Raw genomic sequence first — 24,221 nt, 5'->3', positions numbered from 1 at the left:
AGATTTTCTTTATTTTGTTTCTGGCTTTTTTGAGGGCCCTTGTTTCATAGAAATTCACACCATTGCAAACAGAAAGATCCAGATCAACTCTGGTGTAAAGCATTTTACGTAAGAAAAGACACTACTTCAGTGACCTTAGTAAGACTGTCTCTCCTATGACTTTTAAAATGTTGTGTGAAAACCTGCTGATGCATTACCAATCGGATTCAGTCTAGTAGTTGCATGTCTCTCAAGCAAACTATCCATTTTTAATTGTCTATTTAGAAATAAACTTTGTTTCATGTTTCCAGATTGATGGGGTTATCTTGGTTCTTCGATTGGAGAAGAATCATTTTGTTAGAAGTCAAAACATTTTCAGTAAAAATGATGTATACTAATCAACAGGAAGTGAGTCAGGACCCATTTTTTTTTGTTTTGCAAAAGCAACCTTTGTTTCCCCAGTAGGAGCATTCAGAGCTTCAGACGTGTTCATGGTTGATGTTAGATAGAAGTGAATCTTAAGAATGATGTCATTTCTGCCTGGTTAGTAATACGATTGGTTTTACCGTGTTGGGAAAAAGAACTATAGCTCACACAAGTAGAATCCTTTGTGCAAAGCTGGCTTTATTTGGGTTCTCATAGATAATATTCATAAGATTTTCTGGATAACTTGGATTTGTTCATTCAGTGAAGAAAAAAATAAATAATGATGATATGCAGTCTGCATTATTCAAAGTTGAAGGGAGATCTTCTCAGGCACAGCTTGTTATAATGTGTTCTAGCATATGCAGAATCCTGTATCGGAGATCCTGGGCTTAAATGTCTTTACCATATCTCAATCTATAGCACTTTTTTGCACTATGCTGATTGAATACTATGTATTGTGCTAGGTGAGGATATGTTAGAAGATAAGTGTTTTAACCTTTATTCAATAAAGGTAAAGTGACTTACAGAGAGTTCAATATTGAATGACAAGTATTCTTACTTTAACTGTAAAATGACCAAGATAGTCACTTAAACTCCCAAGGACGATGGTCTCCTTCAAGAGACCCACCTGTTGGGTACCGAGACAAAACATAGGATACTTAAATATTTTACCACCTAAACGCCCACCTCTTCTTTTAGTAAGGCCTGGGGTTTAAAATGCTATTACACACACAACTACAGTTTAAGCAAATGGACCCTAGAAAGCACAGACAGGGCAGTGATGTGACAGCAGTGGGGATGCCAGAGATTTTTTTGTGACCTTGGATCCACAGGCAAAGCAAATAGATACTAACAAATTACCTAAATGAATGAAGTTCAGGACAGTAGAACATTAAAGGTAACCACAGCCTTTCTAGGTTTTAGGGAAGTGGCTCTTGTTTTTGAAGGTGGACCGATATATGTGGGAGATTTATGTCTTGGAACTATGATACAAAATTTTGAGTTATGTAAGGGAGGACTTTGGATGGGGCATTAGTCAGTTTATGACCTATAAAGCACCAAAACAGCCAGCATAATCGACATGGAGAGAGCAAGACGTGGCCTTATTTTTGAGGCAGAAACATGTTGACAAACTTTATAGGGTAATAGGATCACCATATCCCATGCTTTACCCCTACCATTTGGTGTTTTAATCATACCTGAGCAACCGCGAATACAAGGGATATAGTGGTTGTTCTAGGTATGTTTAATCAGAAAATACCTTATTTGCAATTTATATAAAAAATGCTCCATGGAATATGGTTGAACCCATCCTGAATATTGGGGACCAGGATGAGACCTGATGATGAATCCTGCCACTACTAAAGTGGGTGAGGGTCTAACAAATTGTTTTTTTTCTTCATTGCATAGGGTGACACTGGTTTTCAAAACCAACATGAGTTCTAAATAGGGTGCGATACCTTTAGGTGATTGTGCATTTTAACAGCCTACATTAGTGAATTTGGAAAAAAATTAATTTGTACATGGCAGTCTGTTTCCAGTAGACTGCGAAGGACTGCAGACGTTTTATAACTTGGTGTTAAGGAATGCTCCATATCGTTTACTTGCATATATGAAATACAAATCAAGTAATCACTGTTGCTGAAGAGTTCTATACATCAAAAGTGATGAGGTCATGTTTGGGAAGGGGCAAAAATTATACAAGGGCATTCTAAGTGTCTACCATTGTGTGTGTAATCATCTATGATGACCTATCACATGTAAGCAGAGGTCTGCTAATAGATTTCTTAAGGCATTGGTTGAATCACGAGAACATAGTCAAATTCAATTATAAATACAAATTTAAAGAAGGACGAGAGAGATATAGCATTACAAAATGTACTGAACAGAACCCAGCGCACCATACAGAGGTATGGTAGGAGTACCAAACCTCTTCTCTCTTCCTATTGCCCCCAGATCACTTCCAATCTCTTATTCAACCGTTCCCTAGCTTGTGCTTCCTACCCCTCTTCTCTCATCCAAATTTCCCTCTTCTCACCCTTGGGTTCTTCTGTCCTCCCCTTTGTCACCTCCATAGCCCACTCCCAGTTTTCTTATCTGCATCCATCTCCTCCCTTCTCTTCCTACCATGCTCAATCACTCCTCCTTCCTACCTCTCCTCCCCACCTCCCTCCCTTTCACCTTTTCCCCTCCCACTACCCACAACCTCTTCTGGACCTCCCTTTTCTCATTTATGACCCCCTTTCTTAGCTGCCTCCCTCTCCTCTCTTCACCGCCTCTCCCCATCTCTCGCTGCCTTCGTTATCTACTCTCCTTCTCTACCCACCTTCTCCCCACCCCAACTTTAGAGTGTGCCCCCTATTTCAACAGTTGTGTTTCCCTCAAATTTTTCAGTGTAACCTTTTTAGCCTGGATCTTTGCTCTTGCGCTCTGTAAAGCGTTCCAACACCCTCCGGTAATTTAGTGCTACAGAAAAATATACAATAAATAAATACCTCCTACAAAGCATGGGACTTTCCAGTGCACTGAATGATGAAAAATGCCATCATCTGTGATAGTGTGACTCAAGTAATCAATGGTGTATGTACCAAATTTGCTTTTATCCCTTCTTGTTTAGATTGTGATCAGTACTTTCACGAGCCTTTCATTGTGTTCATAGCTGTCTTTCCCACAAACTAATATATCATTTTGATACACACACACTCAGTCAACCCCATGCAGAACCTTATCCATCACATGCTGAAAAACTGAGGCTGGCGATACCAGCCCAAATGGCAGTCTAACAAACCTAAATGTACTAAAAAGGCATGATGAATGCAGTTCAACTTCTACACAATTCCTCAAGCTCTATTTGATGATATGCAGATGTTAGATCAGTTGTTGAAAAAAACCTTAGCTTCTCCTAGCATTGTTAACAACTCAGAGATGTTTGTCAGCGGATATTTGTCTACCACAATGGACTTGTTAAGTTTGCGAAGGTCCATGCATAATCACACTCTACTGTTGGACTTCCTAGCAGTCATCACTGGAACCAGCCATGCAGTACACTCAACTTCTTCTATTACACCTTGGTCTTATAACTTTTTAAGCTCACGTAGCAACTCATCCCTCATTGCAAAGGGTACATTACGAACTTTACTGCAAAAAGGTACTGCTTCTGGGATTAGTTGAATTTTATATGAGTAAGCTTTCAAGCATCCTAAGCCATCTCTAAAAACTCTAGGGAATTTGTTTGTTGCCTTAAACTGTAGCTTAGAAATAGACTCACTATTTACCACCTTGTTAACATTGTGATCTCTCTTAACAATTATGGGTGGAGAACTGTTAAGATCTAGCATAACACCCAGCTCTTTTTGATGCCACCAGCTCAATATGCTGTCTCCTTTCTTAGACACATACATTTTCCCTGAGGCGTAATGCTGATCATATTCAATTAGGCCCACAAAATAGCCATGCAGCTCAATTTGTTCTCCCCCATCTGCACAAGGAGTGATATCAGGCTTCATCAGCTTGACTTCACCCTTAAGTTCATTGTTGTAAAACATATTCGAAATATAGTGATTTTGGCTCCAGAATCAAAAAGTACTTTGGTCTTTTTCCCTTCAACTTGAATAAAATCCAACGGGCAGTTAGATTATTGTCCACGAACTGTAAAACTATTTGTCCACAACCAAAATCAGAACTTGCATCATTTGCAGTATCATACTCAAATACTACATAACACCTGGTTTGGACTTTTTCTGTTTACAAACAGAAGCAAAATGTCCCCTCTTTTTGCAAAATAAACAAGTACTATTCAGTGCAGGACATGCTTTGTCATTGGCAGTGTCCTTCTTTTCCACACCTATAACATTTCTTTTTTGAACCATTTTGCATACTGTAACTACGAAATGTTTGTTTTTTCTACACTTTTTCCTCCTTGATCACATTTACCTCTTTACTGCTATCCCTTTTCATTATCTCTACACACTTCAAGGAATGTTCTATTTTCTTAGCTACAGCTATAACCTCATCTAACTTGGGATCATCAAGTAACCAGGGTTCATCCGGAACCTCCTCGATACAACATCCCAACATAAACTGATCTTGAATTCTCTCGTCCAGTAAGGCACCAAATTTAGAAGATGCTAAATGCCTGAGATCCGTTGTATAATTTTCAGTACTCTCCCCTTCATTTTATAATCTCTTGCCAAAATATGTCTCCGGAATGTTACTGACCTTTGGCAGATAATTTGAGTAAAGTTTTCTAATGCAAGTTTCATATTCGTTTTACTCCAGTGCTTCACTGTCTGGTAAATCATGTAAGTGATCAAATACTTCCTGGCCTTTAGACCCAAGACAGTAGAGTAACAATGCAGTTCTTCTCCCAGCACTTAATGATGTGGCACAAACCCAGGAATATCTTTCAAAATCTTCTTTCCACTGTCCCTATTTAATAGGAGGATCACAAGGTGTTGATAAGAAAAATGGGGGAGTTGTAACATTCTGCATATTGATCTCAGAATTTAGCTGCTTCCCGGTTAATCACAAATGGGCGAGAGAAGCCTATAACAAACAAACACCTTACTTAAACACGTTGACAGGGATCTTTGAAGAATGCAGTTGTGGCTATAATGGATCAGAAACTAAAACGGCTTGAGAATAACAGAGAAAGCAAATGTTATTCTATATGGAATCATAGTTTCAAAAGGGCATATGCATAAATTGGTGTGCGTATCACTGAAGAGACCACAGTTTTTTTTTTTTTTTAATTTCTTCCTTTGTCAAACCTGATCCAAAATGGCACTCTCCTCAAATTCAAATGCGTGCACAAGCGAAGGTGTTGGGCTTCCTGATCCAAAATGGAAGCTGTGAAGAATCTGTGACGCTCTGTAACGAGAGCTGGGACGCTCAGCACTGCACAGGCTCAGGCGCAACATGGGCTTTCCTCAAATGTATGGCTTCATCCAAAACAGCTTGCAAGTCCAGGATCCCCGCGAAATCAGCTCACGTAACGGCTTAAAGAAAATCAGCAAAGCAAACAGAGTTAGCTTTGTAGAGCAATATTGATATGTTCTTTTGGCCGGTATACAGCTACGCTGGGATGTTGAGATGTCCAGTGTGTATGTCGTGGAGTCCGCACACTGGTCATCAGTGTTAAATCCACTACTTTCCAGTAGACTGAGTCAAGGTGAGCTCTTAAACTATTTATTAGTTTCCAAGTCGCATAGCTGAAACATCTCATCCATCCGCCACGTCCCGATCAACCCCTCGCCTCCTTTCAAATCATCACATGCCTCGTAGAATACTCACACCGTGTATTCTCTGGCAGGAGCTAGTATTCCACCATGACCTAGCTACTACATGTATATATATAACAGTATCTAAACTGGTTGAACAGGTGGTAAAGCCTAGATTTGTAGCCTAAAAGAAACTTTGGTCTCTAAGGCTTCTTTTTGCTCTGGCCAACTCCAAAGTATGATGAGCCCCATTAAAGCTCAGAGTAATGAAGGGGAGCCATTAGGCGAGCCAACAGACCACAAAACTGCCAATACCTTTCTGTGCCCCTCCCCCATCCCCAACAATAAATATCTTAACAAGGCCAATAGAACCACCAATGGTGACCCTCAATAGTCCAGTGATAGTGGCTACTTATCAGGAGGGCAAACGCTGTACATATTATAACATCGATGCCAAACTTACCACCTAGAGATGACAGGCATAAACGAGGCCCCTACTGTGAGGAACAGTGTGTGGTTTTATAGCCTGCTTTTAGTGATTCTCCATCAATAGCAGGATGTCGGTTGCCTTGGAAGGCTGAAGCAGAGTCTTCATCTAGACGGTGGGCTACTCTGGATGTAAAGCTGACATCTATAGCACATGCAATGCAGATGTGTTTAGACCCAAATTGAGGCTCTGCAAACCTTGGTAACTTACACTGTTGTAATTAAATCAAAACTGAGTAATTTAATTAATCTGATATACAAAGCGCAAAATGAAAATAAAAGGTTGGAGGAGGTCTGTTACTGTGCCACAATAATTGATAATTCAGCTACGCTACCTGAAATAATGCAATCAGTTATTCATGACATGATAACAGAGTGAGCATCAACAAAAGGTATCAACTCCCACACTTCAAGTAGCCTATCAACCTGCTCTGTGGTAATAGAAGCCATGAGTCAAGCTGGAAAAAAAGGTTAAAAAGCTGTGGTGACTTGAATGGAGTGTTTGATACAAACCAATGAAGTAAAGAGGGAGCAGGAAGGAATTAAGTTATCAAAGAAGAATAGGAAGCGGTTGAAAAACAGAAAAAGGTAGACTCTAAGCTAATCTAATTGTCCTTTGTCTAATGGCCAAAGATTATTTAAGATCTTTGATAAAAGGACTTGCTGCCAAAGACATAAAATGAGCACAATGCGTTGCCCACAATAGAGTCTGGTGACTGTTGTTTCAACGACCCACAGACCCGCACAATGGGATGGGCATAGAACAGGGCACTCATAAATGTAAACAAGACTACACTATAGAAAATTCACCATCCAATGTCTTCACAAACATGGAAGAAACCAGGGATGTGCTTAGTTACAAAAATAGCTCTAAGCATTCTATGGTTAAGCTTCCTAGCAACTTCTCTGACAGCTGCCCAAGGGATACAGTTAATACCCTTGTAGATAATTCAGACAGTATCAACTCACTGATCCAGATTTTAATATCAGTAAACCATCAAGAGATGGTTGATAATACTGTTCTGTTAAACAAGTTGCCCCAAAAACCCGAGCAGTTACAGATATGGACCAACAAAAGACAACAAATATAAGCCAGCCAATGAGCTCCACATTGTGCAGCCTAATGGACCACTTACAACAGCAGGTGCTGGATCATTAAAAAGAGTAATAAGAGTAAACCATGTTAAGACTTAAAAAAAAAAAAAGTCTATGTAGTTATGTATCCAGAGTATCAATCTAGAGGGCGAGAGGATATCTTAAATAGAATTAACATCTTAAAACTCTGCAGAGCCCGGGCGGATCGAATATTCATGGGGGTCGGCTGCCTGGTGGCTAAGAGAGACATGGCACAGCTCTGGAGAGGTCTGATGGCTCGCCACTTTCAAAGTGGCGATCCGGAATGGACTGGTGCTCTCAACTAGAAAAGCCGATCTACAAGGCACGGGCTGTCCCCACAAATAAGAGAAAATTTGGGGGAAGTGGCAGGCTTACAGGGGGCTGCCTGTGTGAAGCAAGTTTATCATGCTCTTTTGGAGAAGGGAGGCAGGTCGACGTTTACGGACGAGATTGCCTCGATTCATTTAGCAGGACTGTCATGTACTCACTGATATACATGTGCTTTCTTTCGTATCTCTGTGTTAACACACATTTTAAAATTAATAAAAATGGTTATAAAAAAAACTGCAGAACCCTCCCTTGACCTGTCTCGTCAGTTCTAGCAACATAGAAATGATCTCCTTCAATGCCCCACAAGAAGGGGAAATTAGTGTACGCATGGTTGTTACATTCCACTGGCCTGGAAGAAAACCATAAGCAGTTTGCAGAATGGGACACCAAGTTAATATCATATTAACCCTGGAGCATTCCTCCAAGTGCCTGACACAAATGGCTGGCAAAACAGGCCACAAGGAGGGTGGAGGGGGGAGAGAGAACACCCTCTCTCAAATATTTCACCTCCACCCCTCCTAGATATTGTGTCTTGCAAGGGGCTAAAGGCCACGATGTGAATTAATTCCTGAACGTGAATATCACTGCTTTGCTGTCTGAAAGAGAGAGACTATCAATGATTATCCTATAGAAAACTGGTGTTGTCTGCCCTAAGCACTGCAAAGCAGACCCTAGCCCAGCCTCTAATTACAAGCTGTCGACGACAGCTAAGAATATCTCCATGTGCTTTTGGAATATTAGGCGACTTAACGGAACGCTGCAAACCAGGTACGTTAATAACTTTTAACAAAAGTTATTTTGCTCTACAATTCCACCAGTCTGTGGTGGCCACCTCTCTGGTATAGTTGCTATCTATATACATAACTTCATCAACCACTGTTAGACAATATCTTCATTTTACAACAAATGTGTGAAGACATATTGGATGCAAAATGAATTCAAACTCAAAAGCCATAATAATATGCAATATTTACATACATCTAACAAAAATAACAAGAAAGCAATCTTAGAAAATCTGGTGATGACCATGAAATTATGAGGAATGATCCAAATGGGATGCGAGTCTACACAGGGGAATTTAATTTAGCCCTACTAAAATGCGATCAAGACACAGAATGGCATGCTATAGATGACCCATGGTGGAACATTCCTCCGACTACAGTCGCAAATATAAAGGCCGACAAAGGTAAAACTTTAGTTAATGAGTTGCCCAATCTGGGTCTTCAAGCTTTGAATGGTTTTTCAAATCGGTTCGACCGGCAGCCTACAGCCATGTCGGCCTTCAGTGGTTAGCCACATTAGTTTGTACGTAGGTAACGATTAAGGACTTTAAGAACATTTATGTTTTTCAGATCTTACCATCTTTATTAAGTGACCATTCCTATCAAAAGGTTACTATATTTTTTTGTCACTAGTTTAATCTTTCTCAAATTCTGCTTGGTGCTCTAAGAGAGGTGGAAAGAACATGAAAGCTTAATTGGCATGTAATGGAGATGGAAAAGCTGACTGAGATAATGCAGGAATGCATTAAGAACCAACAAAGTGGAGCCTGTGGACCTTCTTTACTCATCAATAGATAGCCTCAGTTTACTGCAGGGCTACTAGAATTGGCTTCATAAACATACCAAAGCTCTTTCATTCCTGAGCAGAGACACTCAACCAGCTCAAGATTGCTTAATGCTTAAAATTCAGACCTTAAGAAGTTCAAAACGACTCTTAGTACAACCATGAGATAATGGAAGCATAGTTATAGCGATCCAGCCCGAGGAACAGAAATAAAAAAGCTAAGAGATTCTTACTGAAAAAAGTGTTGGGTCATTAAAAAAAGTTAAAGGAGAAAATAAACAAGTCATGTTACATGAGGCTGCAAAACACAAAGATTCACAAACAATTTGGCCCTCTGTAAACCTTTCTTTAGCAAATCTAGCCAATACAATTTAAAAAAAAAATGTATTTATTCATTTTATAAAGATGAACATATGACACAGAAGGTTCAGTGAACAAGAAAATCAGATCAGTATTCCCCGTGGTCCCGTGCTATGCATAATAACCGTTATATAGCTCAAAACAACCAAAAAAATGTCATAAGGGTTATCTACCTCAGATCCAGCTATACATCACAAGTTAAAGTATCATCAGTATTAGTATAGTATCAATAATTAACACACAATCAGTGACAATTCTAGGTCAAACAGGCGTTCATGGGCAGAAAGTCATATCAGTGTCCATCGGGAAGAAAGGGGGTGAAGAGCGGGTAGAGAGGAGACGCAGGAAAGCGATGCAGCCATTCTTTTATACATATCTATCTTGCCCCTAGTGAATAGTTATGACAGATAGAGTGACAGTAGACGTAGGCCAATGGAGTTGTATCCTCAGTCTCTCACATCAGACTCCAGAAAGGAACGCACCGGAGCCCATATATCCCTTGGCCTAGAACCCTCAGGGGGCAGCTCCCAAAATATCATTAAGTGTTCCTGGCAAAATGAGGCATCTCGGAGCCAGTCCGATCTGCGGGGAGCAAGGCCGCGGCCCCGGCCCCAGCCCCTGCGCTTAGCTAGTAGCAACAGCAGGCCTACCAGTCTTCTATAAGCCGAAGTCACCCCCCCCCCCCCCCCCCCCCCCCCCCAACGCATCCAAGGAGTGCTAATTTGGGGGTAAAAGGTAAATCCAAGCCAGTCATCTCCTCAATCATATGCATTACCTCCACCCAATTAGTATGAACATCCTGACAGTTCCATGAAAGGTGCAAAAAGTCAGCGTCAGGGGCGCGACATCTCTCACAGCATGCATCTGAGCGCAGACCCATGGTGTATAGCCTTCGTGGGGTATAATATATGCGGTGCAGGAATTTGAAATGGATAAGACGCTGCCTATAGTTAGGCGACAAAGCTCTCATGTGCGCACAGCATTTCCTCCACTCCTCCTCGGAGATGTCCTCACCGATATCATCTCCCATCTATTCTTAACAGACAGAACGGTTTCTCCATGTTGACTCTGAGCACAGTTGTACAACTTAGTAATTAACTTATGCGGGGACTGCGCACAGCATAGCATCTCCAGAGCCTGGCATACCAATGGTGTCTTGGGCAGGTGAGGGAAAAGGGCGTGAAGCATCGCACCTACTCGTAACACATACAACCTATGCAGCGCACTATCACGGCCATCTCCAAGCACCCTTTGGGGAGACCAACCACCCTTCCACAAACCAGTCTCCCAGTTTAGTCAAATTCGAATCGCTAAGAAAGCTGCGCAGTCTCACATCCCGGAACATCCGCTCTTCGGCGACATCCAGTACAGACATCGATGGAGCGAAGGGTTCAGGCACACCACTACGGCGCAACAAAACAGTCCATGCCCTTGCCGTGCATGTCACTGTGTCTACTCTACGAGGTCTGGGCTGAGAAGGGTTCCCAAGGACTCTGGACAGGCCACACCGCATCACTTTCAGGCACGAGGTGCAGCAGATATCGAACGAGGCATATCCAGTAATAAATGTGCCATTGCGCAATGATAGTAGAGTTCCAAATTTGGAGCAGGGAGGCCCCCCAGTTCGAAGGGCAGCGTCAACGTCTCCCAGGAAATCCTGGGTTGCCTGCCCGCCCATGCCAGCCGTATCAGAGCGGAACGGAGTGGCCGCAGAAAGCTCGCAGTAAGATGGAGAGGAATATTCACAAATAGATATAGGAACTTAGGCAGCACTACCATTTTGGCAATAGCTATACTTCCCGTGAGCGAAAGAGGTAGTGAACGCCAGGTCTCCACCTTTTCTTCCAACCACGCGATGGCGCTTCCAAAGTTAGCCAACCAAAGTGTCTCCACGTCTCGACTCGGCCAAACTCCTATGTAGCGTACTGGCTCATCCGTACAACAGATCGGATATCGGGAAGGGGAGCGTATCATATTATTAGTAAGGGGCATCACCACCGACTTTGACCAGTTGATCGCCGAAACGCACTCTCTCATCTAGCAGTACATCAAGATTTGTCTGCGGCTCGCGCACATACAGCGCAATGTCATCTGCGTACATAGAGATTAGTAGAGGGCGTTGGCGGAACGCCAGTCCTCTATCATTGTGATGGTGTCTTAAACGCGCCGCAAGAGGCTCCATCGCCACCGTGAAGAGCAGCGGCGACAACGGATATCCCTGGCGGGTCCCCCGAGCCACCCAGAAGGGGCCAGATATATTTCCATTTAGCCGCAGTCCTGCAGTTGGTTCAGAATACAACAAGCGGATCAATTGCACAAATCGCGCACTTATTCCCACTCTGGCGAGCAACCTGAACATGTACTCCCATGCCAGCGAATCGAAAGCTTTAGTAGCATCCAGGTATACTGCAGTTGCAACCACCTTGGCGTCCACCGTACCAGCGACCGCAAAGTACGTACGCAAGTTATGGGACGTAGACCAACCCGGCACAAACCCCGATTGGTCTGGAAGCACCAACATTGGCAGCAGCGACTGCAACCTCACCGCTATCACTTTCGCCAAGATTTTGTTATCTATGTTTATCATAGAGAGCAGACGGTACAAGTCGCAGCAGTATGGATCCTTGCCTGGCTTGAGGATCGTTATAATTAAGGCCTCGCGGAGGGAAGTGGGGAGGACCCCAGTCTCCATTGCCCCTGCATATACCTCCAGAAGTTGAGGAGCAAGTATATCAGCAAATTCCTTATAAAAGGCAGGAGTCAGTCCTTCCAATCCGGGGGACTTCTCTCCAGGCAGACCCCAGATTGCCGATTTTATTTCGTCAACCGAGAAGGGGGCATCAAGGTATGACCTGTGAGCATCGTCAAACCAAAGAAGGCTAATCTCCGAGAAATAATTCTGAGTTGCCTCGGCATCTAGCTCTAAAGGCTCTGCATACAGATCTGTGAAAAAAACAGTAAAGACCTGCAGGACTCCCTCCGTTCCCATCACTCGCTCGCCAGCTACATTGTCTATTTCTGTAATGTAATGCCCAGGGCTTACGCAACATATTTGCCAGCCTGCGTCCCGCCCGCTCTCCCTCACCATATCTCCTAGCTCTAGGGAACTTACCCAGAAAACAAATCTCCCGTAGGGAGGCCTCTTCGTATAGAGACACAGCACTTCGCAGAGCCGCAAGAGTGACCCCAGACCAATCCACCACCAAACGCTGCTCCAAATCTGCTATCTGAGCCTCCAAAGCAGCCAACTCCCGCTGCAGTGATCTAAGTACTCCATGCTGTTTCGAGTGACATACCCTACGAATGACCACCTTAAAGATCTCCCATAGTGTACCAGCGGAGCGCACTGACCCAGCATTGTCAGCAAAATAATGAGTAATTGCCTCACGGATTTCCTCTTGAAATGCACCATCTCTAAGCGCCCCATGAGGCAAGCGCCACATAAATGCGCGCGTCCAGGTCCCCCAGGAACCTCCAGTACTAGCTTAACCGGGAGTGATCCGATAGGGTGCGTGCCATGTGTTCCACCGACTGTGTCCAGAGCTCCACATCTCTTGTTCCCAACCAACGATCTATACAGGACCAGCTATTATGAGCATAGTTAACACACGTACCCTCTTTAGTAGCCCCATGTTTCACCTGCCATAAGTCCACCAAGGAACCTTCAGTCATTACAGACGTCAGTGCTTTAGCAGCAGCTATGTGCTGCACTCTGGCCATACTTTCTCAATCCATCTCTGGATCCAAGGTCACATTGACATTCCCCCCAGATCACAGCGCCGCTACCGAGCGAGTCTATTAAGCACCACACCTCACGGAAGAACTCAGGGTCGTCTACATTGGGGCCGTACACCGAGACGAGCCTGCAAGCTTTGTCCAGCAGCGTGCCTCTCAGCATAACATATCTACAATTGGGATCTGCTATTACTTTCTGAGTACGCCAGGGCAATCCCTTACGCAGCAGGATCGCCACTCCTCTCGCGTAGCGCAAGAACACCACAAAATGGTATTCGTCAATCCAGCCAACCTTCAGCCGGTCCTGTGTAGCCACAACTAAATGAGTCTCCTGCAACATACATATATCGATTTCCTGGTGCTTTACATAAGCGGACATTAGTCGCACCTTACGCCTGTCATTCAAGCCACGCACATTCCATGTTAGACATCTAACCAATGTCATATTCCCTACATTTTGGCTTTGTCCTGACAATTACATCGCAAATCCACAGTACTCCCTCAAGCCCGACAAACATACACAGAAGGAAGAAAAGAGGGAAAAGGAACAGAAAAAGGAAGAACCAAAACATATACCTGCCCATCCCCCACCCATGCAGACCCCCCAAACAGGTCAAGGCTAAGAACCCACCCCCCTGAACATCATATACCCCAACCATAACAAAGATCATTGTGAGAGGACTCATCCAAGGGGCGAGTGCTAAACCATCCTACCCACTGCCCCAAACCAGGCAGAGGGAGGTAGGGCATAGGGCCCATATGTAAAACAAACAGCAGAGCGGCAAATTTTAGGAGATCCCTCAATAACAGGATGCCCCAACAGCAACGGGGGGCGGTCCCGGTCTCTACCACACAGTCCGGATTAATCATTGTCACTGAGATCTGCACGCTCAGCTCCCAAAGCAGCCGGGTCAGCATCCGCAGACCTCTTAGGAACCGTTTTTGCAAATTTCACTGCTAGCTTAGGGTTTGTGAAGAAGTGCAGTTTACCTCCATGTTGTACCCTCAGTTTTGCAGGGTAGATAAGGGAGAATCTAGCGTCTGTTTGGCTCAAAGTATGTTTAACCGGCATAAAGGCTCTACGTGCAGCCTGTACACTGTGGGTATAGTCCAGGAAGATACTTAATTCAGAGTTCTTGTAGATTACTGGTCGCCTGTCTCTGGCCAGTCTAAGGACAGTATCCCTGTCCCGATAGTTCAGCAAACCGGCAATAATAGGGCGTTGCAGAGTACCCGTCGTAGGCCGAGGCCCCAGAGATCTATGCGCCCTCTCCACCGCTAGCAGACGGGGTAATTCTCCAGGGAAAAGGTCAGCAAGCATTCCTTCCACAAAGTCCTCCATCCTGCCCATGTCCGTTGTCTCCAGGAGACCAACTATACGGATGTTGTGGCGCGACTGGGCTTCCAAATCTTCATTTGTATTTCGTGTAACTTCCAGCACGCGCTCCATCCACATCAACTGTTCCCGTTCACCATGATGCTGATCCTCCAACTCGGATGTGCGCGCCTTCAACCGGTCGAACCGGGAGCCATTATCGTCCACCCTGGCCTTGATTCGGTCTATCTGTTCAGTCAGATGGTCAAGCTTGGCGTCAATGCCAGCGAGGCTGTTTTTTAGATCTAAAAACATAGCCTTGACCGAAGTGTCCGGATTTCCTTCTACTACAGGTGTCGCCTCTAGCTGAGAGGCAGATGTGCAGCCTCTCTTCTTTCCACCGTCGAAGGTGAGCTTTGCCTGTCTCTGTTCCGCTTTTCCCATAGTCAGTAAAAGCTATGGTTCAGCAAGCGAGAGATTTCTTGTTGCAAATCTTAAAGGCAGCAGTCCCCACTAGACCTCACAGACAGGAGCGGCATCAATCCCTCAGGGGAGCGTAGTTGCCCATTCTCATCGCATCACAAACGCACCTCCATGCCACCCACCTCTGTCACTCCGCCAGCTCTGACTGAGCTGAACTCCGATCCACAGGCAGCAGCCAACAGTCCCTCGGGCGCCTCTGCAACCAGGTCTTCCACCGGGAGCAGCCTGGGGTCCAAATCTCAGGGGCTCCACACCTCCCACTGCCACCTCCAGCCGTGTTGCGTGTCTCACCTGCAAGCAGCCTGAGGCGGGGTGGGGGGGGGAACCAGACCTCCAGGACAACCCCGGATGCTCCTGCAGCACCGCAAGAGTCTTCACGGTCCGATCCGACCGGCGGCAGGATCCACCAGGTGCTAAGCCAGGGAAGCACCACGTCCAGCTGCAATCCGTTGGGTCTACCAACTGACCAGTAGGCCTAAGCTCGAGACCCCCAGTTCCCCTCCTCCACACAGGTAGCAACAGCCGGTCGGCAGTCCAGCACCATAGATCCAGGCTGGAATGTGCCACAAAATTCCCAGTGTCTGTCAGCGCCCCCCTCTCCTCCCCCCCGGGGGGGGGGGGAAATAAGGGCGAAAAACTCTGGGCCGGCCGGCCCAGGAGCTCTCTCAACGGTCCGCCCCAGACAGGACCGCCAGAGTAGGGCAGAGCACAGGGCCGCGCCCAGGGAACAGCAGCATCCAGAGGCCGCGGTCCGATCTGACCGCTGAGCCGACCTCAATCGGAAGAGCAGGCAGCTCTCCCGTCTTTACAGGTGCTGCACCACGAAGCACCACAACCCTCAGAGGGACCCAAGTCGGGAGGAAAAAGCACCAGGATAGGCTTCATGGGCCCCGCCCAGGCCGCAAGGCCCTCTCCTCCAGCGCCAGGGGAAGACCAGACCAACCGGCACCTCGTAAGCTCCGCCGCGGGTGCCCGCCACAGCACTCGCGTCTCCAAGGGACCTCCCCGGTGAGGTAAGTCAATTATAGCCACTACTGATAGGATAATTTTGATGGATAGGCGCTCAGCTCAGCAGAGCCTCACAGTGTGACGGCCATCTTGCTGGCTGGCCTAGCCACGCCCCCTAGCCAATACAAATTAATATTAAACCAACTTGTATTTTAACAACTCCTCTTTATTAAATAACTGGTCATAAATGCCAACTACAGCACTTTGAGAGTACTAACTCTAGAGAGACTGTGATATAGCTGAAGAACACAGACTTAGGGGGTTATTCCAATTTTGGAGGAGGTGTTAATCCGTCCCAAAAAAGACGGAAAAGTGACGGATTTACCACCAGACGTATTACGAGTCCATTATATCCTATGGAACTCGTAATACGGCTGGTGGTATATCCGTCACTTTACCGTCGCTTTTGGGACGGATTAACACTCCTCCAAAGTTGGAATAACCCCCTTAGTCATTAAATAGAAGTTTGTAGAAGTGCAACCCCGGGCACCAATGATATACCGGCATCCCCTTTTAAATAAATGGCAATCCAATGGGAAACACTGTGTATCCCTGGTGTAATGCTTGTATCACAACCAGCAGTACTTCGGATAGCTGGCAAGGTTACCTGTTGGTTCCAATCCAAAAAAATGGTTAAATAGAGTCTCACAAATATTTTGCCTTTTATTATAACTAGCTGCTGAAGGAAAGATCAATGGGAAGCACCCTTTAAAAGAGCTTGAAGGAATGGCCGCAGAGAAGAACCTCGTCCCGTTTCACCAAACAGGTTTTGCAAAAGGGTGCAGTATCAATGATAACTTATTATCTTTGGCCATTTTAGTCCGAAACAGCTTAAAAATTATGGAAAACTGCTCTATGCTGTTTTAATAGGCTTTACTACAACCTTTGACATCAACAGAGGTTAGCTCTGGGCAAAACCTTTAATTTGTGGTATCCCTCCAAAGCTGCTGAATGCAGTTATCAGCTTCTGCTCCTGTACGTGGGTAAGGATCCGGCTACATTCTCAGAGGATTACCACTGGGAAAATTGCCATGAACAAAGGATAAACGCAGGGATGCATAATAGCTTCCTTACTCTCTAATCTATATTTGGCCAACACAAGAGGTGCTTTTCAATCAACAAGAGCTTGTCTGCCGAAGATTTCAGATAAAAAAATCAGTATCCTCCAGTACACCAAAGACACTATCTTATTAGATCAAACCGGAATAGGACTCCAAAGACAACTGGACGAATTAGCTGCATATTGCATGGATAGCATTAAAATCAGTGCATCAAAAACTAAGGTGACTGTTTCTAGGAGAAGGGCAAATAAGAAGGGGTGGTAGTCCGTTAATAACAAGCACATTGAGAGAGTGACAAATTATAAGTAACTGAGGGTATGGTTTGACAAGGGAATTTGCACAGCCCCATAAGACAACAATTAGGACCTCTGCTATTTTCTTGTGCTCCACTTTTTTGTGGTTATTAAAGAATGTCACATGTCCAGATACATGTAAACTCTGCAAAACCATTGCCAGTAAACTCTTGCCAACTCTGCCTTATGGCATGGTTGTTTTTAAGGACACTCTGTGTGTGTATGGCTAGAGAAAATACAATGTAATACCTTTCACTTGGCATTTCAACTGCCAAATGCCCCTTTTCAATTAAATCTATGATTAGAGTTCAACCTGGTACATTGTAAATCACTGCTCCAAGCCAGATTTCTCTTGTATTACAATAAACTCAAAAAGACCGAATCCAGCACTCTAAGAAACCTTCTGTTGGTGACTAACGAAAGGAAGCTCCAGGTGGACGGCATACTTGGAAAATATTTACTAAACATTGATGCCGCGGGGCTCTGGAGTAAGGGTCTCCCAGGCAAATCTTTTACCAAGATTTCGAACAAACAGGGAAAACTGATATCTGCTACGTTGAGCTTGAGGATTTGAGGAGAAAATCTAATGCTAAGTATGCACTTAGACTTTGATTCTTCAACTGCTTCACACTACTTGAAACAGCCCTGGCCATTAGAGCTGAAAACAGAACTGATGAGATATCGCTTTGGCCTCATACAACTAAGACTTCTGGTATGGCAGAATTGGAAATGGCCTTGAACACTTGTGCAGGTCAACAGCACAATAATTGATTCACATTTATCTATATTGTCTCCGATTTAGCTGAACCACGAAAATATTGTCTGTACCGGCTCTTAGCTGTCTGAATATTCTATTTTGTAAAATGGCAGTGGATGTATGCTTAAAGAGTGACTCTGGACAGCTAATGGCTTGCTTCTTAAAATGTATGAAGTCTGTCATCAAGAAAATGAGTTGTCCTAAGCTACAGTCACTGACTTGGTGAGGCCAATCAAGTTGTGTAGTGATGATAGCTCAGATACCTCTTCTTTCATGACTAATTTTTTTTTTAAACTGGCCTCACAATGTCTGGCACAATTTTAAACTCTTTTTTTGCAGGCTGATCTGTAGAATGTATTTTACATACTATCTGAGTTAAATGGCACTCATGCACTTTATGATAGGTTTGACTTTCTTTGATCCTGATTGTTTTAAAGATCGGTTTTAAAATGTCTGCAATGCTTTTTGATTAATCCTGCAATAGTTTTTTTCATTCATTAATTTCACTTCTAGACCATGCAGCAATCTGAAATTATGTTTATAACCTGTTTTAGCTGCTTATCTAATTTGACTTACTCAACGTCGTGAGCCATTGTGTTTCTCCTACCTATTGTTTCACCAGGTTTAGCAGTCAAATAAATATATTTATGTTGCCAATTAAAATAAAAACTTCTTGGAGCGTGAGATCTCTTACCTTCACCTGAAGCAATCCTGAAGGGGTGATTGATGTTAATATTTCAAATGAAAGGGCCTCTACATGAGTCTTCTTCTGGCCTGCAACTCTCTTCAATGCCTCCATTAAAGAAGGGTTTATGCTTGAGTGTTGTGTGCATCATAGTATCAAGGCAGAATGTTGCTGCTCCCATCTCAGAGGCTGTTGCCATTTCAAAATATTACAAAACATTTTTTCCACCATCATATTTCCTGGTTTGGATCCCCTGTCAGCGTGGAAACAGCTGTTTTTATTAGGTACTTGTTTCCTCATCTTCAGGGATTTCAAAATTCTCCAGTGTGTAGGTCATGGAAAATGTGGACTTCTCCCTTCACCAACCCCTTGAAGTTTGATAATACTGTTTTCTATTTATTTATTGGCAGCTTTCCTTTCCACTGATGAGACTAAATTGGTTTCAAAGCCCTGCATAGGAATAGTTTTTGCACATGCAGTAAAAACAGAATAAAATATATATTATGATAAATAGTATAGTAGAAAGTGATAGGATATATAGTACGAATGGCAAAACTTGATGGAAAGATCTAGAAACAGTTCCATAAGTTGTGCTTAATATTCAGATTTAGAAGCATAAGGGTGAAGGTTACAGCATTTTCATCAGTACTAATTTCCTTCAATTACAGCAAAGCGAGACTAAGATCTTTCAAGACTGGAACTTAAAATTGGAAATTACATTAAAATAACAAGCTTTTCAACTTTTTTTTTATATCTTATGAAGATTGATTTGTCCTCATGTCCAATGGGATAGAGTTTTAAGCTCTAAAGCTGCTTGTTGGGGATTGTTTTAGGATATTTCCTTTATTAAAGCCTAATGTTTCAAGGAAGAGTTGTCGTTGCTCTGAAGGAGGTGGTGTTCTTCAGCAGTTGAACAGTTTTGTGAACTGGTTGGGGGGGATTTCAAAAGCACAACAGTATGTAGTATATTTATAGGTACTTCTTGCTTCTATGGGGAGCCACTTCAAAAAGACCATAATACTGGACATTTTGCTCAGCATTCTTGTTGACATATCAGGCTGGCAGCTGTATGGAGGGCTTCACTGAGGGGAGCTGAATGTAGTTTAAGAATACCCGAGAGTACAGCGTTTAGATAGCCAAGGGAGAATGAGGGATTGATTCTGAATCTGGAACAGGGATAAAAGTTTTGACTTCACAGAGGAGCCTAAACTGAAACTGTGCTCCCCTTGCCACTGCATTCATATGCGCTTGCAGGTGAAGGCATTTGTCCAAGGGGTTAAGCTGACTCCACAACTGAAGGGTTACAGTTTAACACTGAGTTAAGCCACATTCAAATCGGGATTGGGAGATGGTTTGTGACAGTAGGTGGAACTCTGTTATTAAGTAGGTTATGTTTTAGGGGGTGGTGAAACATCAAGTCTAAAATAGCTGCAAGACCTTGGTACAAGAACTCCGTCTTTGGGGGAGAATATTTTCACACATAGCTGGTGCATAGAACTTATATGTTAGTGTGGGTGAGTCTGGAGGCTGAAGGCTCCAGGTAAAGGTTGAAGGAGTTGGGAAGAGAATAAAACCTTGGTGAATCCTTGTTGTATCGTCGCAGGCTTAGAAAGCCAGAAGTCAATTTTTAGGTTGAGTGCACAAGCACCCTGACCTGTTGTAATATATCTGTGGGCTTTTAACCATTCCCACCGTATGCTCATCACTATCACTCGTTCATGGGCTTGCCTTTCAAAAATTCTTTGTTATCATTGGTAAATGCTTTACGTTTGTCCCTCCTCAGGGCAGTTTGGTTACTGCCTTCGACATCGACCCTGTAATATGGATAATTGCATATTTGCACGATTGCCGATACGATTGACTGCTCGCAAACTTATTTTTCCTTTTGTGTCTCTACTTTGTGCTCATGCTCATGACGGCCATGGCGCTTTTGTCAACTCACTTATGTCAACTGTCTTACTTTTCATTTTCAATTTAAGTGGCAAGATAAGTCCAGTTAGGAATTTACAGTGTCACCAGCTCTAACTCAAGCAAATGCAACACCCATTGCATTGCAATTGCTTGTTACTCTATGTATTGACACCAGTTACCCAACTGTTGACTGTGCCAGAAATCTCTCTTCTGTCTTTAAAGATTTTCAGATATCTTGTCAACCACTGCCTGCTCCTCATAGGCCACTGACAGATTCCCATTTGTGAAGAGATTCCTCTCCCCTTTGAGCTGTTGTATCCCTTTTCGAATCACAGATAGGTGGTGGGTGCCCATTTCATGCCCCCTCATATTTGTGATTCAGACCGCTTTGTAAAACCTTGTCCTCCATCATGAAAGGGCTGTTGTAAATGGTAAATAGTTTTTTTGAAGTCACAACCTCTGTGGCTTTTGTGAATCGCAGGGTTTGCAACTGCAGTATACCTTTCTACGTCAGGCCCTTAGTCCCTCCAGTGGGTCCTAAACATTATAATATCCCTGCATGCTCCTGATGACGATCTGTGGTGTGGAACTTCCTGATTCAACTTCCATGGCTATGAGATGCCATTGCCTTTCAATGGAGGGTGAGCTATTACACCTCGGAGGGCAAACTTTTTCATGGGGCTCGCTTTTGCCATTTAATAGATAAGTATACTGGCAAATCTTGTGATCTGTGTCAAGCACTGGAATCTTTGAGCTAGGTGGGCAGCTTATAAGGATGTCCATCATAGGTCCTCTCACTTTTCTAGTCGTTAGAGATCATGATGAGGTTTTGATGGGTCAAGCCAACTGTAATCTTTGACTCATTGGGCAGCCAGTAGAATTTGTTGCCAAGCCAGGGAAGATAGTTTCTTTCTTCCTCATTTGCTCTCTGATGCACAGATTTGAGGTCCCACATTCCTTGAATGCTTCACCACTGCCCTTTGGAAGCAAGTTTTTGTTTTACTAGAATTGTGAAAAGGGGAACTGTTTAAAGATGTATGTTCTATTTTTCTGACAGTAAAATAGTTCCTCTTGTTTTATGTAATGTGTGCTAACAACTGGTGGCACTTGGACCTTACCAGAATACTGTTTTTTTTAACATAAGCGAGTGTTTGTACCAAAAGCCATGTTACGTTTCTAAAATAACCAATATTTTGTCATTTTTAGGGTCGAGCGCAAAGCGCTCTGTACTGGGCGTAATCACTGTGGGCTTTTAACCACGCCCATGTCAAGCCCATCAGTTTGGTTGGTTCGTGGGCTTGCCTTTTAAAATTAGCTTGATTTAATTAGTGAAAGCATGCATACATCATGCCTTTTCCGGTGTTTAGCCTGCCTAGAGCGCACCAGCCAACTACTGAAAACATACGAGGCTCCATGTTTTCCGTATGGTTTTGGCACTATTTTTCTCTTTATTTCGTAGGCAGCACAATCTCACTGGGCAGTAGTAGATGACATCGACCCTGTTACATGGATAATTGCTCTTTTGCCGGTTACATGGATAATTGCACTTTTGCCGTTACATTTTACTACGAGCGAACTTCTGTTTCCTTTAATGTGTTTGCTTTGCGCTCAGGGCGGCCGTCGGCTCACTTATGTGAAGCTGTTTTACTTTTCAGTTTGTGTTTACAACCCTAATAGTTTTAACTCGAGTAAACGCGAGACCCACGCATTGCAACTGCTTGTTTTTATTGTACGGTCTACGGATTTAGCTTCTCCCAAGCATGCTCTATCACACACATTATGGATGTGTAAATCAGTATCCATAATAATAAACAGGTTGCTGCTCTCAGAGCTTCTGAACTGCTATTTTTCAACTTCACTTATTTAATTAAGGGTTTGAGTTTCTTAATTCTAACAAGTTATTAGATTATTGAATTAATTTGATGATTTTGTTGGTTTACGAGCTAAAGCATGATCACCAATTTGGGATTTAAGGACTACCCATAACTAGGAGTGCTCTAGGTGACATACTGCAGCTCGTGGGCTGAACGCTGCGTGGCATTTGCAGTTCTGCCATGTGGACTTTATTCTCATCTATATAAAACATATACCATCTATCAGTGGGTAGTGCTGATGAGCTTGGGTGAAGAATGGTCAATTCTGCAATAGTTTAATTTAAAATAAGTACTCCGCAATAGGTAAGGTGGGTCAGATTTCTGTGCTGGATGTTTTTTTTCGTTAGGAATTACTCAGCTTGGAGTGCGTCGGTATAGCCTTATTGATGAAAGGACAGACGTGAGGAAGATAGATAAGGTGGTAATGGTCCAATTACATAATGTTAAACTCCATTGTTCTAATCCTGGATAACCCTCATCAAAATCCACAGTGGTTTCTCGATCAATTTTCAACTTGTGCATTAGAGAAGAGAAGTGAGGGTGAGGTTTTATACTTCCTAATTGGTTATTTGATTAGACAGTTATTTGTTTATAAGTAATTATAGAGCTAAGCAGGTTTCCTGATTGATGTTAGGACTGTTACCATAAAAAGAGCTCTGTGTAATAAAGAGTAGAGGGTAAGTATTCACAGTGTTACTGATAATTCATGTAGATCGGTTGCATAAAATCCCTTACATTATATGCTTATTATGGGTCTCCTATTAACAAATATATTGGAGTACTGATTGTTTTCTTCATACTGTGGATGTAAATTAAAAAATGCAGCATTTAACGAATATTGTTTAACTGTGCTTTTACGGTTTGATTTAGTCAGTATTGACTTTTTATTATTTTTAAAACAGCTAAGGTGCCTAAAAGGCCGAAGGGGCCTCCCAGACCAACCCACTTTTGATGGAATCCACATTGTGAACCATTTGATAGGAGATGAGGAGCCTGATGACTATTTCATGGGCGGCACCTTGCAGGATTCTGGGCTCCATTTCCACCTACACAGAAGAACGTTGGGCCAGCCTGTGGTGGACAGTAGTGATAGCGATCCTGATGAAGACACTTTGGACATGGGCGAGTCTAATGGAATCGTTCCCAATCAAAAGAACCAGAAAAGAACCGAGTCCTACTCCACCGCAGTGTGACCACCACTGTGACCAAAAAATGGGCCTTCACAACCTTTTTTTGGAGTTCTGCTTGTGTCAATTAAGAGATTGTTAACACAGGATCCTGCCCGTCCCACCATGTACATAAATATTTTTTTCTGTTACATGCCTTGTCATTTGCCAAATTTCCACAATTCATATGCCATTTCCACTGGGCTGGGAAGTGGTCATTGGATGCAAATATTGAACTACGTCAGTATTATATAGTTTTCTAAATTATTCATTTAGCACACAACAGAAAACTCGCTGCAGCTGATAACCATCGGAAGGATCGCTGACTAGTTAATCCGTTTTCAATGCAAACCGCATTGTGCAATATTTTATGGTTACTGAACAAAAGAGTATATTTGTTAGTTTTACTTATTACGCAAGAGTTTGTCATCCGGATGAATGTTTCTGTGAA

The 24,221-nt window shown here is 43.4% G+C and overlaps 1 protein-coding gene across 3 annotated transcripts in view; it reads left to right on the top strand.

Moving 5' to 3' along the window:
• The window catches only part of EVI5 (ecotropic viral integration site 5), a 776,910-nt gene extending 752,977 nt beyond the window's left edge, over positions 1 to 23,933 (top strand). For all 3 annotated transcript variants that reach the window (XM_069232361.1, XM_069232360.1, XM_069232359.1), the window contains one exon: positions 23,507 to 23,933. In XM_069232361.1, the coding sequence (XP_069088462.1) occupies positions 23,507 to 23,797 (291 nt within the window). In that variant the 3' untranslated portion in view covers positions 23,798 to 23,933. The remainder of the gene's footprint in view (positions 1 to 23,506) is intronic.
• The last annotated feature ends 288 nt before the right edge of the window (positions 23,934 to 24,221 follow it).

The sequence above is a fragment of the Pleurodeles waltl genome, chromosome 4_2 (genome assembly GCF_031143425.1).
Source record: "Pleurodeles waltl isolate 20211129_DDA chromosome 4_2, aPleWal1.hap1.20221129, whole genome shotgun sequence".
NCBI classification, from domain to species: Eukaryota; Metazoa; Chordata; class Amphibia; order Caudata; family Salamandridae; genus Pleurodeles; species Pleurodeles waltl.
The sequence above is the reverse complement of the archived record's forward strand: the minus strand, read 5'-3'. Positions and strand labels throughout refer to the sequence as shown.